General features: G+C 48.3%; 2 protein-coding genes across 2 annotated transcripts; both read right to left on the reverse strand.

Moving 5' to 3' along the window:
• Positions 1-4,435: 4,435 nt before the first annotated feature.
• On the reverse strand, positions 4,436-6,061 carry LOC115606764 (galanin receptor type 1-like). The gene is made up of 2 exons (XM_030483203.1): positions 4,831-6,061; positions 4,436-4,796 (listed from the first exon to the last, which is right to left on the reverse strand). Exons 1-2 carry the CDS (start codon positions 6,059-6,061, stop codon positions 4,708-4,710), a joined length of 1,320 nt encoding a protein of 439 aa, XP_030339063.1. The 3' UTR covers positions 4,436-4,707.
• Positions 6,062-17,899: 11,838 nt separating this feature from the next.
• GRIFIN (galectin-related inter-fiber protein) lies at positions 17,900-20,305 on the reverse strand. The gene is made up of 4 exons (XM_030481316.1): positions 20,294-20,305; positions 18,783-18,862; positions 18,540-18,702; positions 17,900-18,064 (listed from the first exon to the last, which is right to left on the reverse strand). Exons 1-4 carry the CDS (start codon positions 20,303-20,305, stop codon positions 17,900-17,902), a joined length of 420 nt encoding a protein of 139 aa, XP_030337176.1.
• Positions 20,306-20,836: the final 531 nt, after the last annotated feature.

Genomic DNA, 20,836 nt, shown 5'->3' on the forward strand with positions numbered 1-20,836 from the left:
TCTCTAGTTCTTTACAACAAGTGCATCACAATGCACTGGAAATCCAAGAAATTCGTGTGCTTTCCCAGTTCTTTTAGATACTTCAAGTCAGGAGAGCTCAGGCGTTTGTGTATGGGATGTGCTGTGGTGCGGGGAGTGTGGGAAGAGACATGGGAACTATGGTGGGGGCTGCTGGTGTTGCAGGTAACTCACCAGCCAGCTTCCATCCTTGTCTGAATCCCAGCATTGATAAGTATATAATATGTATAATACCAACAGGCAGGAGTTTCCCTTTGGAGGACATTCTTCTTTCTGGAATGCTCAGGGTTGTTGCAGCAAGGGTGCTGACCCACCAAGAGGGCTGATGAATATTAGAAGAGGGATGGATGTGTTATTTCTGTTGTGCGCATTGTCCGCAGGGACTCGTCAGCTCTCGCTCAGCAAGTAACTGAGTGAGCATTTCTCAGCCTGTGCTGTGTCAGCATTAACGCATCCTACCTCCAGCTGACAGTGTCCTGCAAAGTTTTACTCTTGATCAAATTATGCCAGGTCTGAAATCATCCCCTGCTTTCCCCCTGCTGTTTAAAACAGGACTCAGGTTAATGTGGATGGGGTTTTTTGCATAGGGATGTAAGAACAAGAGTACCAAATAAGACCAAATGATGGTCAGCCCAGCATCCTGCTCCCAGCGGTGGCAGGTGGCACGTGTCTTGGGAAGGAGCAAGAGTAGAAGTTATAGGTTATATACTAGATGCCTTCTAAGCCAGAAGCTGCATCATTGTTTCTAGCAACCCTTCATGGCCCTTTCTGCTGTCTCCTCTTGAATCCTTTTCATTGCTTTCAGCCCTCACCACCTCCTCTGCCTGTGAGCTCAGTGGTAGCCATCCTGTGAGAAAAGATGCTGCCTTCCCTTACACATGCTGTCTGATCATTTCGCTGGATTCCCCTGTATATTTTATTATAAGAAACAGTGATTCTTCATTCTCTGTGTGAGGGCTACGCAGCAGTCGTGATTGTATGTACCTCTATAATACCTCATGAGAAAGATTATCTCTTTTATTCATCTCTCCAGTGGTTCACAGGCAGAAAATAAACCTGTAGCATCTTTGAGATAATACTGACAGTACAAGGACAGAACATGGAATATTCCAGAGAGAATTACCTAACAGCAACTCTCTGTAAGTCCTTACCACAGCAAAGGGTTGTCAAGAATTGGAACTGGCTGCCCACGGAAGCAGTTGAATCACCATCCCTGGAGGTATTTAAAAGATGTGTAGATGTGGCACTTTAGGACATGGTTTAGTGGTGGACTTGGCAGTCTTAGGTTTACAGCTGGACTCAATGATCTTTAAGGTCTTTTTCAACCTAAATGATTCTATGATTCTAAGTAAAGCTGTTTTAAACATTCTATTTGGATAACGTGGTAAAAAGCCTGTACTAATTCCAATAGCAAAGCAGAGAAGAAAGACCCGTGAGGAGAGGAGTGGGACTGAGATGCATTAGCAGCATTGCTGCGGGAAAACTTTGTCCTTGAGACATCTAAAATTCATATTTCCAGTCTGCCTGGGTGCATTTGGAGAGAAACAGATTTCCTCAACAATGCACAGAGTGTGAGATGTTCGGCTTGAGCTCCTTTGAATAAACTATTCACCAGATAGAGCCATATCTGTTCTTGATTCCTTGAAGGGCCAGGAGTCCCTTGAGGGTGAGGTTGGATGGGGCCTTGAGCAACCTGGTCTAGTGGGAGGTGTCCCTGACCATGGCAGGGGGGTTGGAACTGGATGATCTTAAGGTCCTTCCCAACCCAAACCATTCTATGATTCTATGAATGCCTATCAAAGTGCCAGCCATCTGAAACAAGGAGCTTGTGTGGCCTGGAGGACCCCCAGATGTCTTCCCAGCCCAAAATGTACGGATCTTTTATCAGATAGGAGGGGGAAAAAAGCCACTTCCACAAATGTCGAGGTTTCACCTCACTCGGAGCCAGCGTGAGTCACCCAGGCACTGCTGCGTTACACAGAGCTGTTCAGGTTAATAAAATCACTGCCAGAGCCTGGGTGGCACACTAGATGATGCTGAGTGGCTTTCACATTGACGTCACTGCTTCTCATTTACCCTTGGGGAATAGTGACCAAAATTCATTCCTACCTGGCAGCTTTCTCTATAGCAAACAGGTGTCTGCAGCACAAAAGGAGCCATCCAAATCAGCAGGGCAGGAGGGGGGTTTTCATCAGAGGAGTGAAGACATGAATGAGTTGTTAGTGAGGGGAATTCGCAGGCAAAGAGTGATAACAATGAGAGGCAGGGGGGGATTTTGCTGTAGAAACAGAGGAGCATGGGGGATAGGAGAGAGAGACCGAGGGAGGCAAAGAGGAGTTAAAGTGAACAATTCAACTTTATTATAGGAAAATAGGAACACTGAATGAAACTGGAAAATACATTTAGAAGTGTGAAGAGGAGATGAGCTTGCCCAGAGGAAGTGGCCCTAGCCACAGTGTGGTCAGGAGCGCTGTGGGGCTGGAGAAAGGCCTAGGCATCTGCAGCAGGAGGGGAAGGCACAGGCACGTTCAGGAGAACACACAGTCCTGGGTATTTCTGCCTCCATGGAGGGTACAGAGACTTGCAGGGCATCAGGCATCAGCTCATGAGCTGAGAGAAAAAAGCATCTCCTCTGGGATGCTTTAAAATGTGGATGTCTTGCACCTTTGATTGCATCATTTGATCCTGGCCATTTTCAGAGGGGGACCACCACATGGGATAGAGCTGGTCTGGCGTCTCCGCTGTCCATCCATTGCAGGTTATTCAGGGCAGGATTAAATACACGGGTAGGGAAGTGTCAGTATTGTGTCACATCTGGTCTGGGGATGGAGGACACCTGTTTACAGGACCTGGAGGCAGTTGGCATTCAGAGAGAGCTTTCAATGCTCCTCAGCCTGGCACATTTTGCCAGCCCTAAAAACATGCCTTGAAAGAGGAAATAAAATATTCACAGGCTTTTCTCCACAGCTAAAAGCTGCGGCAGTAGGTACGCTCACATATCACCCGCAAAAATGCAGATGTTCTCATCAAACAGCACACATAAAAGCCATTTCTCACCCAAAGTAAAACTGGGTAGTTGTAATTTCGTTCTCGTTCACACAAAAAGAGAATACAAATTGTGCATGACACTGTTAAGACGGAATTTCTTTGCTTTCCATTGTCGATGGAAAGATCATTGTTAAAATAAGGTGTTACTGAGCAATCATTATGAAGGTGGGAATACTGTTGGGCTGAATGGCTATATTTTGGCTCCATTTTTTTGGTAAGCAAACAGCTCCCCAGAAGGCAGGAGAATATTATTTGAAGCTTAGATTAGCCAGAACATAATTACCTCGTTCAGCAATTAAAAAAAAAAGAGCCCCCAGTCATCAAAAGCCTGAATTCCATTAAATGCAAAATCCTATCCTAGGAATGCTGCTGTGCTGGTTCTGGGACTTGCCAAGAGGAGTGCCCGGCTGTGCTCGGTGCTGGTATATAAGTAGCCAGGGCATAGGCTTTTCTGTGACACTGAGCATCAGGCAGGCACAGGGAAGGGGCTGAGCCCTAGTTTCATTCCAGCCTTTAGAGTCTTTGCTGTATTTCTGTTTTCTCCCACCTCTTTAGGTCTGATGTGTGTTTGCTTAGATATTTGGGAGAAAGGCTTCTTTCCTTTATAAATACAGATCCAGCATTCAGTGCAATAGAATTCTCAAGCTTTAGTAGGCCTTTTTGATGCTAAGGTAATAAAAGTATACCATTTATTTATCAAAGCCTCCTTTAAAGGAGATGATAGAAGAAATAGGTTTTAACCTATTTCTGATCCTCAGGAAAAGCAAGCACTTTGATTCTCTCCTTCCCAGACAAATAGCATTGCATTAGTTGATTCTGATTTTATTAGCTATAAACCGCTTTCTATTTTTATTTTCACATGCCATTGACTTTGGTACAGACATGGCTGAACACCGTTTTCTAGTGCAAATGATGTTAATGGATGCCCAGTTCTTTCCACTCCACCTGCAGGAACATAGCTGGGAGAAAGAGAGATGCTGCCCAAAAAACATTCTCCCATTGCATTTCCCACATCACCTCCGAGGCCACATTATCCCTTTTGAATTCCCAAATGCAGAGTGGTGATGGCTGCTTTAGTGCTTCTGGCTCCATCTCTTCACATCAGGAGAATTTGTTTGCATGGAGGACTGAAACAATCCGACAACGAAATCTCAAGTGGTAAAGTGTGTGAAATTCTCCACTACTATTACTTTTTTATGATGCTGTTTCTAGCATTTCTTCACTGCTTGCAACTACAACTGATGGATCTGGAGCAGGGAGTGCCTTTTATCGCTGCTCTTTATCAGCACAGGATGAGCAGCAGCAAGCAGTCAAATCGTTGCTGTATTCAAACAGCATCTCTGCACCCAGAGATGAAGCTGAGGGGAGAGCTCACCCGTTGGGAAGTTGATCTATGTAATTATGTGACTGTTGACTGGGCAACAGGCTACGCATCCAATTGTCCCCAGTAAAAAGCTTTTGTCTTAAAATTTGCTCTGAGTTAAAATATGTCACCTTTTTCTCTCATTATTTGCTTCTTTCCCTGTCTCAGTTTTTGAACTGGTGGTGGGAGTGATTAGAAGAAAGAGGTTTTTTCCCCATCATTAAAATATCTGGTTCAGAAAGTCCTCTAAAGAGTCATTAAATGCAGGGGAGGGTGAATTACAAAGAAGTGTTCTCACTGGAGACAGTCTTTGGAGGTGGATGCTGGCAGGAGTTCAAGTGTCCACACTTGTTCTTATGGCCAGGACCTTCATGACATCTTCTGCCCGCGATCTTCATGACATCTTCTGCCCATGGTAGGGGTGGCAGAGGGTCCTTTCTTTGCAGGGTCCATTGAACTCTGGTAAGAGAGTAGCTCTGGGACTGAGGAACGGGTTGTCCCTTCGGACAGAGAGAAGTTAAAGAGAGAGACCATTCTTTGGTGGTATTTGCTCTTCATTTCCTTGGCTGACCTGTAAAGGTTCCCAACAAAGCAATAGCATATGGGGTTGAGGCTGGAATTGGTGAGGCCAAGCCACTGGGCAAAAGGTCTGAGCTGTAGGATCCAAGGAGAAGGAGTCACATCCTGCAAGGATTTGGGGATGTTGAAATCAATCCAGATGTCCATCAGGTAGACGGGCAGCCAGGAGATTGCAAACAGCAGGACCAGGGCCACCACCATCTGCGCTACCTTCTTCCGGATCTTCAGCCTGGAAGCTGGCAGAGATCGGTTCAGGCCAGTGTTCTCCTTCAGCTGGCTGCTGCGGCTCCACAGCCTGCGCACCGTGAGGAAGCAGATGACCATGTTGAACAGGACTGGCAGGCAATAGAGGGCACAGAAGAGCAGAAAGTTGTAGGCTTGCTTGAGCCTCTCCTGAGGCCAAATCTCCCTGCAGATGGAAAACACCAGAGGCAAGCCCTCCACCACCCCAATCTCATCCCGTTTGTTCATGAAGATGAGGGGCATACATATCCCTGAGGACAACAACCACACCACCAGGATGGTGCTGAGGATCCTTTTCTGGGTGAAGAAAGACCGGGCGTTGAGTGGGTTGTGCACGCTGTAGTACCGGTTCACGCTGATGACGGTCAGGCTAAGGACGCTGGCGGAGACAGAAACAGCCTGGATGAAGGGCACTGCCCGGCAGAGGAAGTCCCCGTACACCCAGGCTTTGTAGATGAGGTTGCCCACGGTGATGGGCATGCAGACACACACCACCATGAGGTCGCACACTGCCAGGTTGATGAGGAGGCTGCGGGTGGCACTCAGGCTGGATACCCGACTCCGGCGCTTCCGGGTGAGCACCCTGATGGACATGATGTTGCCCACAAAGCCCACCACAAAGGACACCAGGTACATCGCAGTGAGGCTGATGGTGACGGGCTCCTTCACGAAGAGGAAGAGCATCTTCTCCAGCTCTTCCCAGCCCAGCTCCTGGCTCCCGTTCCAGAGCCCACCTTGGGTCTGGTTCTCCTCCTGCCAGAGCTGCAGAGGGCCGGGGGAGATCCCGGGGGCTGGGAGGGAGGAATTCATGGCTGAGCCCCCTCGGGCACCCCGGGCTAACGGGGCCGAGCCTGCCGCGCTGCACTGGGCGCTCCGGGCATGTTTAGCCGGGATCAGCCGCGCCTGCAAAAGACGGTGCAGAGAGAGCGGGTGAGCGCTGTGTTCGGGCTGTGTTCTCCCTCCACGGGGAAGGGACCAGCTCTGAAATGGCTTCTCGACAACTTAGTTGAAAGGCTGCCGTGAGCGCCGCGGAGGTCGGGCTGGGCAGCGGGCACCGGCCCGGGGCTCCGTGCGCGGCCGCGGGGAAGACAGTGCCTCCGGCGGGAGGGACAGGAAGGGGGACACGGTCCCCGCTGCACCCTGGGAGAGCAGCCCCGGCCCGCCGCGACTCCCCTTCCCGCCGGGAAAGTTGCGTGCCCCGCTGCCAGGCAGCTCCCAGACCCCTGGTTGCCTCCCCTCGGTGCCCCGGTTCCTCGGTTCTCTCCCGGTCCCGCGGCGCGGCAGCACTTACCGGGCGGAGAGCGGGCAGCGCCGGGCCGGGCTCCTCCCGCGGGCAGCTCTGCCGTGCGCGGCAGCGCAGGGGCCGCTGGCACCGCCTGCACCAGCATTCACCTAGCGGCTGCCACCGCACGGCCCCTGAGCCCCGCGCACCCCGCCGCGCGCACCCGCGTCCGCACTCACACGGCGCTGCACACGCACGGCCCCGTCGTACAGCCCCCGAACACGAGCGCACACGCACGCTCCAGCATGAGGACCCCGACAGACCTCCCTGTCCCTGCACCCCCAGCACACACGCACGTCTACAGACCCCTGCACACGCTGTGCAGACTCCCCCTGCAAACACTTGCCTGCACGCACCTTCCTAAGGCGCCCTGCACCTACGCAGCCCGCACACAGCACCCACAGCCCTCGTGTCCGCGCCCGATGTGCGCTCCCCCGGTCCCTCCCGCTCACGCTCGTCCAGCACACGCAGGAGCGGCTCAAGCTTTGCACCCCCTCTGCACCCACACCCGGGCCGAGCCGTGCCGTGCCGAGCCGAGCCGTGCCGAGCCGAGCCGAGCCGAGCCGAGCTCGCCGGGGTCAGGTGCCCCGCCGTCCCGGCCGTGGTGCTGAAGGGATAGCTCCGCGCCGGCCGGGCAGGGAATGGGCAGCACCAGGCTGGGACCGGCCAGGAACAGGGAATAGGCAGGGCAGGGCCGGGCAGGACCGGGCAGGGACCAGGCAGGGCAGCACCAGGCCGGGACCAGGAGGGCAGGGACATACATGAGCCCTGATGTTCCTCTTTTTCTCCTCTCCAGTGGTTTCCTCAGCAGGGCAGGGTGGTGCTCAGGCACTTCAGTTCTTGCTTCTACTCTAACGTAGGATCATAGAATCATAGGATGGCTTGGGTTGGAAGGCACCTTAAAGCTCATCCAGTTCCAACCCCCTGTCACGGGCAGGGACACCTTCCACTAGACCAGGTTGCGCAAAGTGCCATCCAACCTGGCCTTGAGCACTTAACTTGAACACTTTTGTGAAGTTGAGTTTGTTGTTTGGGGTAAAATCGCAGTGTTTAGAAAATAAAGACATGATAGATTGAAATGTCTGTTATAATTTAGAATGTTTTGCACCACAGCATGATATACACCGTGTTTATAGGCACTCTGCTACATGTCACAGTAAAATTATTTTGAAGGCAAAATGAAACGAAAATTTTTGCTTTTCCTCTAAAATTAAATGCTTGAAGCATTTAATTACAGTAAAAGTGGGGTTTTGATGTGAAAGGTGTTTCCAGCATAAGTGCAACACAGATCCTCATAAAACTCTGGTCCAGTGCAGCCTTTGAATTGCTCTGTTCCCCAGTACAACACTAACAACATCACTCCCCTCTCCTACTGTGCTCCCCAGCAGAGGCTGGCATGCCAGCAGCTAACATCACCATAGGTACTGGAGTGCACTCCAGCAAAGAACACTCCAGAAAGAAAGCCAGGGTTTGTCTTTTCTCTTACACTGAAGGAATGGGAAGAATGGGTCATGGAAAAAAGTCACCTGAAAGAGTTGAAGGGCTTGGTTGGGGAACAAGGTTGGTTTGTGAAACGCGGCTTTTGGCTGGAGGTATCCAGGTGGTGCTGGTGAATCATAGGGAGGAAAGTTTGACAAGAGGAACTGATACATCTGCCTGAGGTGTTTGGGTTTTATTTTCTTTCTTTGCCTTCTCTGAGAGGTAACAAACACAGCCCAGGTGGAGGCTGCTTGTCACTGAATGGTGAATGCCCTTGATTTCAGCAGGAAATTTCCATTCAATTTAATCTATTTATGTGAAAGAAGAAAGTAAACATTTTTGGTCAGCCTTACGTGAAATGAAAGGAAGATCAGCATTGGAATCACTTTTGGGGTGGGGGGAATGTGATCAGTGTGTAAAGCTCTTCCACATTACCATGCATTTGCTTTAAGCTTGTGACTGCTATTCCCTTGTAGCTTTATGTATGTGTATTTATTTATAGATCTTCAGAGACAAACAACTTCTACAAACTAGTTACAGCGTGTTGCCCACAGCACAAGGAACACATTATCCTATGTGGTGAAATGCACAGATACTCTCATGGATACCTAAAATCTGCTGCAATTTCACAGCTACTCCACAAGCAAATAGATCTGTCACAGAGGCACCTACACAGGTCAGGGTCGAAGCTAGCAATTAGGAATCATCATGCTCCCAAGCCCTTGCCAGCCACTGCCCAGCCTCCCTAAAGCAGACCAGCCATTAGGCACAGAAAACAACAGGATGGAGGTGGTTAAGTCAACAGTTTTAGCAGGGTGTTAACAGACTACATGAGAAGAGAGCGAAAGAATGTGCCAGGGCTCTTTGATTGCATTTCATTCAGGTAGTTGCCTTCCAAATGTTCAAGCTAATAAATGCTGTTAACTTCTTTTTCTTTTCTCCTCCATGCACTTTATTTGTAACCTGCATGATTTACTGCTAAGGAAGCTTCAGGGCTTGAAATATTAGACTAGACTACTAAATTGATCAGTGGTTCGATATAAGTAGAATGAATCTGCTTTTGTGTCCATTGACACAATTCACAAATGCCAACTCATCTCTAATGGCAAATGACAAATCTACATGCTGTGTACAGCTGATAGAGAGGACATGACCATTGATTATAATGAGTTCATTGATTCTAACAGGTTCAAAGTCACCGGATAACTCAGGATGGGGAATCTCCAATGAAAAGAAATGATGTGCCCTTTTCACATTGGTTCCCCACTTACGGAACAGCTTTGGAGTAGAAGCTAAATACAGCCTGCTGGAGACAGGAGCCATCCTTCACCAGAGAAGATAATGGACTGGACTGTGATCATACAGCGATGTGCATCAGAAATAACCCACAGGAGTCACAGCTGTGAAGAACTGACCTGAGAGGAGCAGTGAGTCAGCCACTTTGGACCTTTGCCAGAGCCTCAGGAACGCTCACAACAGCTCCCAAGCCCGCCTCGACTGCCAAACCTGCTCTGCCCTCTGCACATCGGAGTCCCAGGGCAGGGTAAATTTAGCAGAGCTGTCTCAGCACAACCTCTCTGCTCCCGCTGCAGCTTGAACTGGGTGTCACACAGCCGCAGTGACACTCTGCCTGTCCCAGGCCCAAGAATGGGTATTAGTTCTGGACACCCTGGGGCTTTTCCAGCTTATTTTGGTGACCAGGTGGACCTTGAGAGTGTGAAGGTGGAAGAATTCCTCCACTTGCGCATCTACTTACAGCAGCTCATGTGCTCTCCCCACTTAAACTCTTCTCCCTGGTGAGTACAAGTGAATAGTGCTCCAACTCCCTGCTAGTGCACAGCCCTGTGTGGTCCCAGTGGAGCTGTATCCTTGACCCTGTGTGGTGGCTGGCACCCAACTGAAGGGCACTTTGCTTTTTTAGCTTTCTTCCTGTGCATATCCTGACATGCCTGACGTGTTTCAGCTGCCATGGCTTGACTTAAAGGCCTGTTTTGAGGACATAGCTGCTTTTCTCCCACCCCATGCTTGCCCAGCAGATAGGTGCTGGTTGGACTACCCTGGATATAACGCACCTTAATCGCCTCTCACCCCTTCTGCCTCTTACACTTTCAATTGTTGGCATGGAGACAGAGGACCATGGGGTAAAGGAAGCTCCCTGAGGCTCTGCATCTGCCCCTGTGCTGCATAGGCTTCTTCCCCTCCCAAGGACCCAGCTGCCACTGCAACCCTTGAGGGTCCGTGTGAGCATTTCTAATGCTTGCTATAAGCAGGAGTAATACTGAAACCTCTCTTGGTCTCTCTTGCCAACAGGAGAGAGTAACAGCATCACCATTACTAACTATTATTGGACCAAAAAGGTGACCATTCTTCTCAGCAACAAAACTCCCCACATCCTGGGTGCCACCGGTTTGGGGGACCTCTGAGCCAGCTTTGCCGCTCCCTCTGCTGGTGGCTGCTCTGTTCCCATGCCATTGCTGCTCCGACACTGCCGTTTCTGGGTGCACACAAGCAATTTCTGGCACCACAGTCCAGGTCCTCGTCATAGCTCTGGCGTGGCATTTGTTGATGTCAGTGCATTGACGGGTCTGTGAATCCGAAAGGAGATAAGAGGACAATGCTGCGCACAGCCAAAGACAATACACAGAAGATGTGCACTTCTGATTCTTTGAAAATAAAATAACAAAACAAATAAAAAACATACGGGAATTGATGCTTATTGCTTGTAATTACTTTTATGAGAGTGAAAACCTTTCTTCTGACACTATTCTTCCCCCTCAATCAAAGAGTGAAACGTTTAAACTATTTCAAGTGTCCTTTGGAGGATTTTAAGTGGAGAATGTGTGCATTTTAATGCCTGAGAATATTCACTGATGCCTGTTTTCATAAACAGATATGTGCCAAATTCCTTATTTTCTGTCCTTTTTATTGGAAACCTCTTAGATTGAGTGCTCCAGAAATGTAGTGGCTGAAATTAAAAGATGATTTTGTACAGAAGAATTTGTCTGATATGACGTTCACTTGCTCAAGCACAATGAAACACCATTTTGGCATTAGTGTGATTGAAAAATGTGTATTTCAGACATCTTTGCTTTTGGTTTGCATAGAAGTACGGGCAAGGAGCAGGCTGGGGAGCACAGGGCTGAATGTGCTCCTGCAGTGTCTGCTTAAAACCAGGACCATGCCAAGCAAATTGGACCCTGTCTTGTTAAAAGGAGAGTCACTAAATAGAGATGTACTGTATAACAAAGTGGGTTTTCAAAGGAGAAATCAGTACTGTGGGTCCCTAATTCATTGCACTAATTTAGAAGCAAGATTTTGAAGTGATGCTTCCAAAGTCAAGTCTCTTAGAATTTAAGAGAAGCCAGCACTTAGCAGAGATGGCGGCTGACACACAAAGTGACTATCCAACAGCCCTTCTCTCCCCTGAGCTGTGATCCAAGATCTGCTGAACCAATGGTGAGATTTCCTCCGTGTCAATGTTTTGTGGGGTGGTCTTACCCTCTTGATCAATACAGGCACCATCAACCCTGGGAGGAAATAGAACCAGATTGAAAGCAGAGCCCAAATCAAGTAGATTTGGAAATTGAGGAAATCTGGTTGTCTGATCAGGCCTATGGGGCTCCTTTTCATCCTGTTCTAACTCTAGTGGTCTAAGCAGTTTGCCACTGAGGTTAGTGAGAAGGGAGGAAGATAAAAAATATTAAGAGCAGAGGCTACTAAGGCAGTCAGTCCTCTATCCTACCTGCATGCTGCCAGATTTCCATAACAATATTGCTTCCCTGGCACCCTCTACCCAGGTGCAACAGGCTAATAAAGGGCTTTCTAGATGAGAAAGCTTTCTAGTTGCATCAGCTAATTGCCATCTGGGGGAAGTCTCTGACAAGGGCTTTAAATTTGCCACTGTTTGCCTTTTCCCAGCTGCAGAGGCTTGCAGAGAGGAAATGCAGGGAGGCAGGAAGGAAAGACTCTGAGAAAAAGCACTCTCGGGGCCCCTATCTGCTGCTGTCAGTGAGGAGATCAAGATTGTAGAGAATACAATAGGAGGGAGTCTGTCTCTCTGAGTAAGATTATTTACCCTAACCCTAGGCGATGCTTTGTGGGTAGCTGTCACAAAGCAGATGTGCCTAGGATCAGGTTGTAATAAGAATTAGAACCTGAGCACATTTGCAACAAGGCCTTGGTGGTGAAGTGCTATGTGTTTTAAAAAAGCTTTCTTATATTTTATACTCCTAACACAGAAATGCTTGGGATTTCTGCTCTGTGGATTCAAGAGGGGATCAGCTGGGAGTCAGGGAGAGATGTGATCCTGAGTCTGAATGCTCTCCAGCAGCCTGCTCTAATGTTTTGACAGGTAAGAAAAACAATCTGTGAGCTGTTATTTATTTTGGGCACCCTTTTAGAAGGAATCTCCACAAATAGAGCTCTAGAAAATCAGGCAGGAAGAGGCCTTGAGAAGGTGTTAAACTTGGTCAGGATCAGTAGAAAACTTTTTCTCTCCAGTAATAATGCTTCACCTCTCTGTGCAGTCACTCATCTGGAAAGACTTGGGCAATTTACTGGAAGTACAATCACTGCCCTCTCCATTGACCATGTCTGTCTTTGTTTCCAGCATGTGTTCGCAGCACAGAGCAACTATAAGAAATGAAAGCTGACAGTAGATGGAGTTCACCACAAAGGTGGAGGTTAGAAGGCAAAATAGCTGCATCTCAGTTTTACTCCCAGTATTTGAAAGCAGCAAGTTTTTTTGTGCAATAACTCACACAGAAGTTAAGCCTTTCTTTGGACAGCTTGTGTTTCAAGGAAGGGATATTGGTGGCTCTTTGGTTGTTGTCTGTGTCGAAGCATGAAACAAGCTAGAGAAATGCTGTTTAGTAGCTCAGACCACAGCAATACTACCTGTCGGTGGATGGATGGAAAATCCACTGGGGCTGAGCTGCCCAGCAGCCCTTCTCCCTCATTTAAGAAAAGGGACTGGCTGATCTGTGTGACTTGGGCTGTGCTGCAGGCTATGGAGGGGTTCAGCATGGAACCTGTTAGCTCATTAAAGCTTGGGGTGACATCAGATAGATCATGGAAAGTCCCACTCAAATCTACTCAACGGCCAGGCCAGGAGCTGCACGATGAGAGCACCAGGCTGGAGGTGAAAGCATCCAGTTCACTTGTTCCTTTTCTGCTCTGCTTCCTTCCTGCATGTGCCTTGGTTTTGTCACATGCACAAGCATGTTATTCTAATTCCTTTGCTTTATAGTTTACTTGGATCCCTGTGGTTTTAAAGTGCTATATAAGGCCCAGACAGCCTTACAATGGTGTGAGGGTGCAGAGAAAGCATCCTGATTTCCATAGACTGTGCCTTGTGCTCTGGTAAAGTCAGAGATTTGGCTAGCTGTGTTTATATAGCTTGAAGGAATGACATGATAGATTGCATCTAGCTTTGGCAAGAGTCTTGAACAGACTGTAGAACTGGAGGGCCAGCAAATTCAGGCATCAGGTTAATTTCTGTCACTTTTTCCTTAGCTGATATACAATAACACAGCTGCCAAAATGATACCATCAGCTTCTCATTCTTCAATCTCTAGAGCAGATCCTTTCTTTCAAAGAATAATCCCTCTCCAGCCTGCATTTAGTGTCTGCAGCTGGTACCTGCTACCATGTATGTAAGATCAGGCCTGGGAGGGGTACTCTCCTATCTGAGCTGGCTCCGGATGGAGATGCTGTGAGTTAAAATGGCTTTATAAAGCTCACTTTAAATGCAATAAAAGAAACATCCCTTTGCTTGCCAGCAGAGACTCATTTCCACTGCAATCTGGGGCTGCCTGGTGGCTCAGAAACGCCTCTTCCCAGCCAGAACTGAGAGTTATTCCTCCTTTCTTCTTGTGTGTTGTTTGTTTAATTTCTTTTTGTCATACCCTTCAGAAAAAGGCTGAACATTTGCCCTTTGTGTTCCTCAGTCCTGCCAGCAAACACATGTGGCTCCTGAGCATTTACAGAGTTTTGACAGCCCGTGTTCTTGAATAAGCAGCCTCTTGCATAAGGGCTCAGAGGTGCAAGGAAGAAAGTCATTGCTGATAAGGTCTTCACTTCTAGCAGCTATTTCTGTGACAAGGTGTTGGGAAAACAGAGGCTGTAGAGGATGTGGGAAATTAGCGATGCCACAGTCATGGGTCCATGATAGCTGAGCTGCACCACAACATAGTTGCTTAGGATCAGTGGGGAGGTGAAGACCTCTGCGGCAGCTCAGCTGTTCTCCATCAGGAGATGCTCATGGGAGCATTGAAGTGGGATGAGAAAGGGAATTGTTAGTTAAATGGTTAATAGCTGCCTTCCTCCTGCCTTTCTTCACCAGAGCTGCCCTCCAGCTAGGCATAAGTAGCTAAAACTCCAGCACTGAAGCTTGATGAAAGAGAGTATGAGGCAGATGCAACCTGCACATTTCCCCCTTTTTTGTGCTTTCTTAGAAGTCTTCCCCACTGGCAACAAATCCTTGTGCCTTTTTCACACCATCTTTCCCATCTCAACGCCAGACCCAGTGTCTGATATTCAACTGTCCCTTGCTAAGGCTGTCAGCCCAATGTCTCCAGGCGGCTGCCCCACTGATGAGATGTGACTGTTGTTGATGTGGGAGCTGTTTGCTCACCAGCCTGTGAGGGAATTGCTGGTGCTTGCTGCTGGGGTATACGGTGACTGCCCACAGTGTCAGTGGCACCAAGGAGCACTCTCTGATCATGCATCAACAGAGGATCCTCAGGACATCTGCAGCACTCTGATGCTGCAGTTACCTTGGCCCTGGGAGTCCTGGCACAGCTCAAGCACAAGTGTGAGTGTTCCCCTTATTCATCTAGGGACAAGCCAGTGTGTTTCACTGAGCTCTGCAGATCCAGCCCAAATGAGAATCAGTGGGAAAAGGGAAGAGCCCATATGGGAGGTCATCACCTCTGTCAGCTTTGCCTTCTGAGGGACAACTCTCAGGTGTTCCTCTCTGGTCTATGTAAACTTTAAGGGCAGCAGCAGCTGCTTTATAAGCAGATCCTGCCTAGGATAGTCCCATCCCATGGCAACTGCACTCTCAGGAAGTGTTTCAGCCCAGCTCTTGTGCTGCACTTGGCCACAGCAAAACCAACAAGCTTAGCCTTTAGGCTGGGCAGTGAAATGCAGGTCCCTCCCAGAGCTGCACCCCCAGCTGCCTCTGCTCTTTCCCCTTCAAAAGTTTTCTGCCTCTTCAAAAATCACCTCTGGCAGGAGCTTGTCTTCATCAGACCCCTCCCCAGTCTCAAACCCCAGGTCATAAATGGGAAGACTGGTTAAACATTGGAAGAAGGATTTATTTGTTCCCTTTGATCGCCTCAGTACTAGCACACAATGCCTCTGTACAAGCCTAATGTGCCAACCCACCTCCTGAGAGTTTAATTGACCATCATAATTGCAGGATTTCACTCTTCTTTGGAGTTTCTCCTTAAGGGGCAGATGAGGATCACAGTCTTGGAGGGTATCTCTCATTCTCCATAAAACTGTGCCAAAGACCTATAAACAGCTAGCCCTGGAGTTTTCCTCCCAGAGACACTCTGTAGCTCCCCAGACCTCTCTTGCTCTGATGACTCCTTCACCCTTGGGAGTGTTTGGGCTGGAGGAGGCAGAAGATAAAATCCTGAAGCCAGCAGCAGTGCTGTGGATGTGTCAGGAGAGATTGGGCTCCCTTGGTGCAGATGGTTATGGAGTGAGATCAGCTGCTGGCAGAAGCTTGGGAGAACATGTTTAGAGACATAATCTCTGCCACTACCTCATTTTTTTGTGTCCACTTCTGCAGAACAATGAAATCACACTGTGTTTTTGCAGCAGTGGATGTAGGTGGAGTTTGCGGCCATATAAGTACAAAGTATTACCCTTATAAATGATTTAATCATTTTTCCTCCATGAGAACTGACCTATCAACCCCCAAAGAATAAAAAGAACATTTTCTCTCAAATGCAGCTCAGCATTATCAGATGTATAACACAGATCCCAGAGGGCCTGCTTTTACCTGTTTGTGCCTGTTTTACTGAAGGGATGCCCATAAGAGTGAAGTTGGTTGAGCCCCTGCGTTACATCATGACAACCAGAATTTGAGCCAACCCTCTTGTCCCTGTTCTGATGGATTTATTCCAGGCCAGAGGAAGTCTCACCATCTCCAATCTTCCTGACGTGCAACCAAGACTGGCCATTTCCAAAGAGTATTTTCTGTTCTGTTTGGAGGGAGGAGATACCATTTGGGACCATTTTGGGTTCCTGTTGTGCTCTTTGCCACGAGAACAGGATGGTTTCCAGTTAGGGCTCTTTATAGTGTGGAAAAACATTATAAACATTTTAGCAGGCTCATAAATATCAGCTTTGTGGCATCATGTGTTGTGGTTGGCTACGCAGTCACCTCTTCCTCATAAGTCCTTAAAACTATAAATAGAGGGGAGAGTTGGGAATGGCCAATTTGAGCATTGAGAAAAGGCTGAAGCAATGCTGTGACCTTCAGAGATCTCACCCAAAGGCAAGGATGGATCAGGGCTGAATTCTTACCAAGTGATTTCTCCTTGATGGAAAGGACTGGCAAGGTGGGATCATCTTTGCCTTTTCCATCAGGAATGTGGTCTGTCTTACGTCTGAGGAACAAAGGAGTGATTTGGGGGCAGCTGTAATTGCATTTTTGGAGTGAGTTGCTGTTCAGGTTTTAACACTGTGACATTATGCTTCTTATGATGCGTGTAATTAAAACAAAGTGAAAATAACATCTTTTAGCCTGCTGTGGCCAAGCTAAAGAACCAGGGATATGTTGTGCTCCAAGGAAGAGGGTGGAAAAGAGAAGAAGGTGCAAAGGACAAGTGGATTGATTTGAAAGACAACTGAAAAGGAGGAGAAAAGAAAAAAGCAAGCAGAGAAAGGAAAAAAACGCCTGAATAATGGCATGAATAATGGCACTTTTGTTCATTCCAAACTTATCATAGTTTCTAGACCCTGATTTACTTTTGTTTGGAGTCCAGCTGCATTTTTGGTGCATGATGAAGGGACTGTGTGCTTTTATGTGTCTATTTAAGCTTTTACCCTTTTCTGACCCACTACATCACTTTTAGGGCCCATCTAAGAAACCTGGAGTTGGCAGGACTCAGGCTGAGCAAACATCCCTCAGCTGGTGAAAGGAACCTCTGGAAATATCTTGGATCTTATCACCCTGATCTACCTACAAAGGGCCTTCATTTTGTGCTAGTCCATAAAGCAAAAAGGCAGTATTTTCCTAGTGCCAAAACCAAGCAGCCTGTGTCCTGCCCAGTCACCAGCCCTTGTTCATGCCAGGTGCCTGGAGCTTTGCAGGGAATGAATAACCTGATTGATCTGTCCAGTGAGGGATGTCTCAGCAGGGATTTCCATGTTTGATTTTATTGGCAAGTATTGGTAGCACTTTTACTCAGGTCCTGGAAAGAAATGTCCTATTCCACCTGTAATATCTGCACCCATTACTTCTTTTATCACGTGGCAAACTGAGGACTAGTGCTAACTCACACCCTACTCTTGGGCAAAAACAACTTCTAGGGTAACATTTCAGGTGTCCAGACTACTCAAGGCAGATGTCTATGTGCTGTGGTGATCTGTCAGGCAGTCCAACAGCAAAGACCTACAGAGCCCGTTGTGTACCCTAAGGCATAGAGGCAGAAGGTCTTTGATGATCTGGGCTACAGTTAGTGACATGGCTTGGTGTTGTCTTAGTGACATGCAATGGGAATGACCATCACTTCCTCTATGAGGACATATGTGGCTGTGTCCCTGGCTGATGATGGTATATGTTGGGTGGAGAAAGGGAGGAGATGGTCCCTTGGTTAGATCAGGAGCTTAAGGAGGAATGGTCTGCGAGGCTGTCCCAACTCCAGTCTCTAGTAAAGGTCTCGTTTGGTGATTTCCACTGAAGAAATGGCAATATCATTGAGAATCTGCAGCTTGGTGATGGATGAAAGCTGCTTCTGCCGATGCTTGTACTGCAAGATTTTGTTTTCATCAATGAAAATGTGGAAATAGTCCTGGTCAGAGTAGATTTCAACCTGAAAAAGAGACTGTGTTAGGTTCACCATGTGGCCACACTTCCTCACTGGGCCTTGCTGCCATCATGTCTGTGAGTGTCTGGATCTGGGTACATGCATCTATAACCCAGTACAACCCTGCCAGAGCTGACACACACACTGCTTACCCCCATTTTGGGAAAAGGAAGGGAAATAACTGAGGTATTCACTTCATGGTAGCAGAAACTGGTGATAAAGCAAAGCCTAAATTGAAAACAAATGGAGCATCCAGGAATTACTGCTGGAGCTCCGCATGTCTATGCTAGAGATGAGTGTAAATCAGCAGCAAAGCAGGGTACAACAGAAATACTAACAGGAGACAGAGCCAGAGAGAGGATGTTACTCGGTATAGTGCTGGCAGAAAAGGCAGGGCTAGATCTGTGAAGAGTATCCCAATATTGGCTGGGTCACTCCTGTCCCACCACCTGAGTAAACCTATGGGGTGACACGGGGTTACCTGGAATGACTCCTTTGCTTTGAAGGGGAAGGTGTTATTAACCTCTTCCTTCCCCCAGTGGTTGGCAAGGAAGGAGTTGCAGACGATCCTGGAGCTGGAGAAGCGAGGGTTAAAGTGAAGAGCGATTTGGTCTCCAGGATCACAGAGCAAGTTAATTTCAAACCTAAGACAGCGGTAGAAAGACATGATGGAGTGATGCTGCTGGCTCCTGTGAGCTGGGATTGCTGCAAGCAGTGTCCTTACATGCTTGTGCTGGAACTGGTCTCCCCCTTGACCACGACGCTCCAGCCCGGACACATCCCCTCTGGGTACAGGGCCTCGAACTGCCAACAGGGAGGTGATGGTGAAGCATGGCAAGGTGGGAGAGATGCACAGCCCTATTTGTTCCTAATACTTCTCCATCTTTCTCATCCTCTCATCATTTTCTCCTTTCTTCCTCATTCCCATGTAGGTGCACACTCTGCCCCTGCCTTTTTCTCACTTCTATATAATCTCAGCGGCTCTAAATTGATAAGAAATGAAGATGCTCTAACATCCAGTGGATGAAGTGGGATTTGCTGTCCCCAAGGTCTTTTATAAAAAGCTGGGTGGGATTAGGGAGCAAAAATTAAAGAACCTGAATGCCTTCGCTGTCAGCAGGACACAGACACTCTGCTGCTCTCCCCGCCTGGGCAATACAAAATCTGCTTTGAAGCAGGGTGTGAAAGACAAGGAATGGGTGTAACATGGCATCCAGCCTGTCCTCATCTAGCATTGCATGGGGGACTCTTCCCGTAAGCTCCTGCCTGATCCCCCATTCCACTTACTCCTCCCCATGTCCAAGTTTAAACTGGCATAAAATGACCTGGAAAATGATCTTTTTTTTAAATAACACATAGCTTTATTAAATAACTCATTAAAATAAGAAGTGCTTGGCCATTTCACCCTGCTTTTTTTAGCACTCTAATGATCTTGCATTTCTGAGCATCCCTCTCTCCCAGACTTATTGCTCACACTGGGAAGATCTTTCCAGCCTTGGCACCTCTGCTGCCTTTCCCTTCCTGTTTCTTTACCTGCTGTGATTTCCTATTTCAAATGAGTTTTTGGGATATGCATGTTTCGGGGCAGGAGCTGAGACATGACCATGGCCAACCTCATGCCCTTGTGCCTGGCTACTTTTGGAGGGCAGCTTTGGGAACCTGCACATGGCCATTTAAAGGCTCTGACCACACTGGTGTTCACCCCTGTGAAACACAGAGACCTGATGGAGCTGATGTTCCTTTTTTAAACCAGTGGTTATAGCAGCACCCAGGTTCAGCTTGCCTTGACCCTTGGGTTGTCATCATTGCAAGAACCCCAGCAAAAGACACACTACGTACACAGGAAACAGCAGTTACCTCTTTGCTGCTGGCTGTCCCAGGAGGGATGGATGGCAAAGCACAGGTCTCCTCTGCTAAAGCATTGGTTGTATTTTGGTCTCAGCTTAAACCCTCCTAGCCAGAAGTGCTGCCATTAAGGCAGCATTACCCCAGACCAGCCCTGGTACAACTAAGAGGAAACATCTGTCCTATTGCCCTATATCGAGAGCCATGAAGGTCAGTTTTGCAATAGCCTGGACCAGACTGAAGTAAGGGCAGCACTACAAGTAGCATGCCCCTGTCTTTCAGGATTTGTACCTTTCTTGCCTTTATCTGTGCCACTTTACCCACCGTCTGACCCCATGCCATAACCCTCAGACAGACCAGGCTGCGCCAGATCCTGTCCCCAGCACTTACCCTCAATGCCATCCTCTCGCTTGTCCTTGTGCTGCAGACCCACCTTGGGTGCATGGCCAGAGTGGTCTATATAGAGGCCACCAGGCTGGAGCCCATGTGTGTGGGATTAACATCGACGGGGGCTGAGGTCTTGATTTCAGAGCGAGCTGTCAGATGGCTGGGACATGGGGAGCAGTAAATCCTGCTGCCTGCCCAGCAGGGTCAGCCTGCTCATGCGTGCGGGGCTAATCCAGCCCCGCTGCTGCCTGCACAAAGGCGGTGGTGACCAGGCAATCCTGAGCTGTGCGTGATGGAGCTGGTGTGCAGCAATGATGGGGAAGACAGGCATTCAGGCTGTGATCCGTGTGTAATGCATGAAGGAAGGATGGTTGGGGTTTCACAAAGCTGAGGGAGATACTGGCAGTCCCATTCACAGCAAGGTCCAGGGAGAGAGCAGGTGGCAGAGGAGATAAGGTGGCTCTTACAGGGGCTCAGCTTCACTCTGACCATCAAAGGTTTCTTTTTCTCCCTGTTTTCTTTCTGTTCACTCTCTGTGGGTCACAG

Source organism: Strigops habroptila, chromosome 4 (assembly GCF_004027225.2).
Source record: "Strigops habroptila isolate Jane chromosome 4, bStrHab1.2.pri, whole genome shotgun sequence".
Classification (NCBI taxonomy): domain Eukaryota; kingdom Metazoa; phylum Chordata; class Aves; order Psittaciformes; family Psittacidae; genus Strigops; species Strigops habroptila.

Excerpts from the sequence above, each read along its gene's own strand:
- LOC115606764 (XM_030483203.1), bottom strand. The coding sequence starts at position 6,061 with ATGAATTCCTCCCTCCCAGCCCCCGGGATCTCCCCCGGCCCTCTGCAG. Across the intron at positions 4,797-4,830 it reads CCCTACCATGGGCAGAAGAT|GTCCTGGCCATAAGAACAAG; the intron begins GTCATGAAGATC and ends GATGTCATGAAG.
- GRIFIN (XM_030481316.1), bottom strand. Across the intron at positions 18,703-18,782 it reads ACCAGTTCCAGCACAAGCAT|GTTTGAAATTAACTTGCTCT; the intron begins GTAAGGACACTG and ends CCGCTGTCTTAG. Across the intron at positions 18,065-18,539 it reads AAGCAAAGGAGTCATTCCAG|GTTGAAATCTACTCTGACCA; the intron begins GTAACCCCGTGT and ends TCTCTTTTTCAG.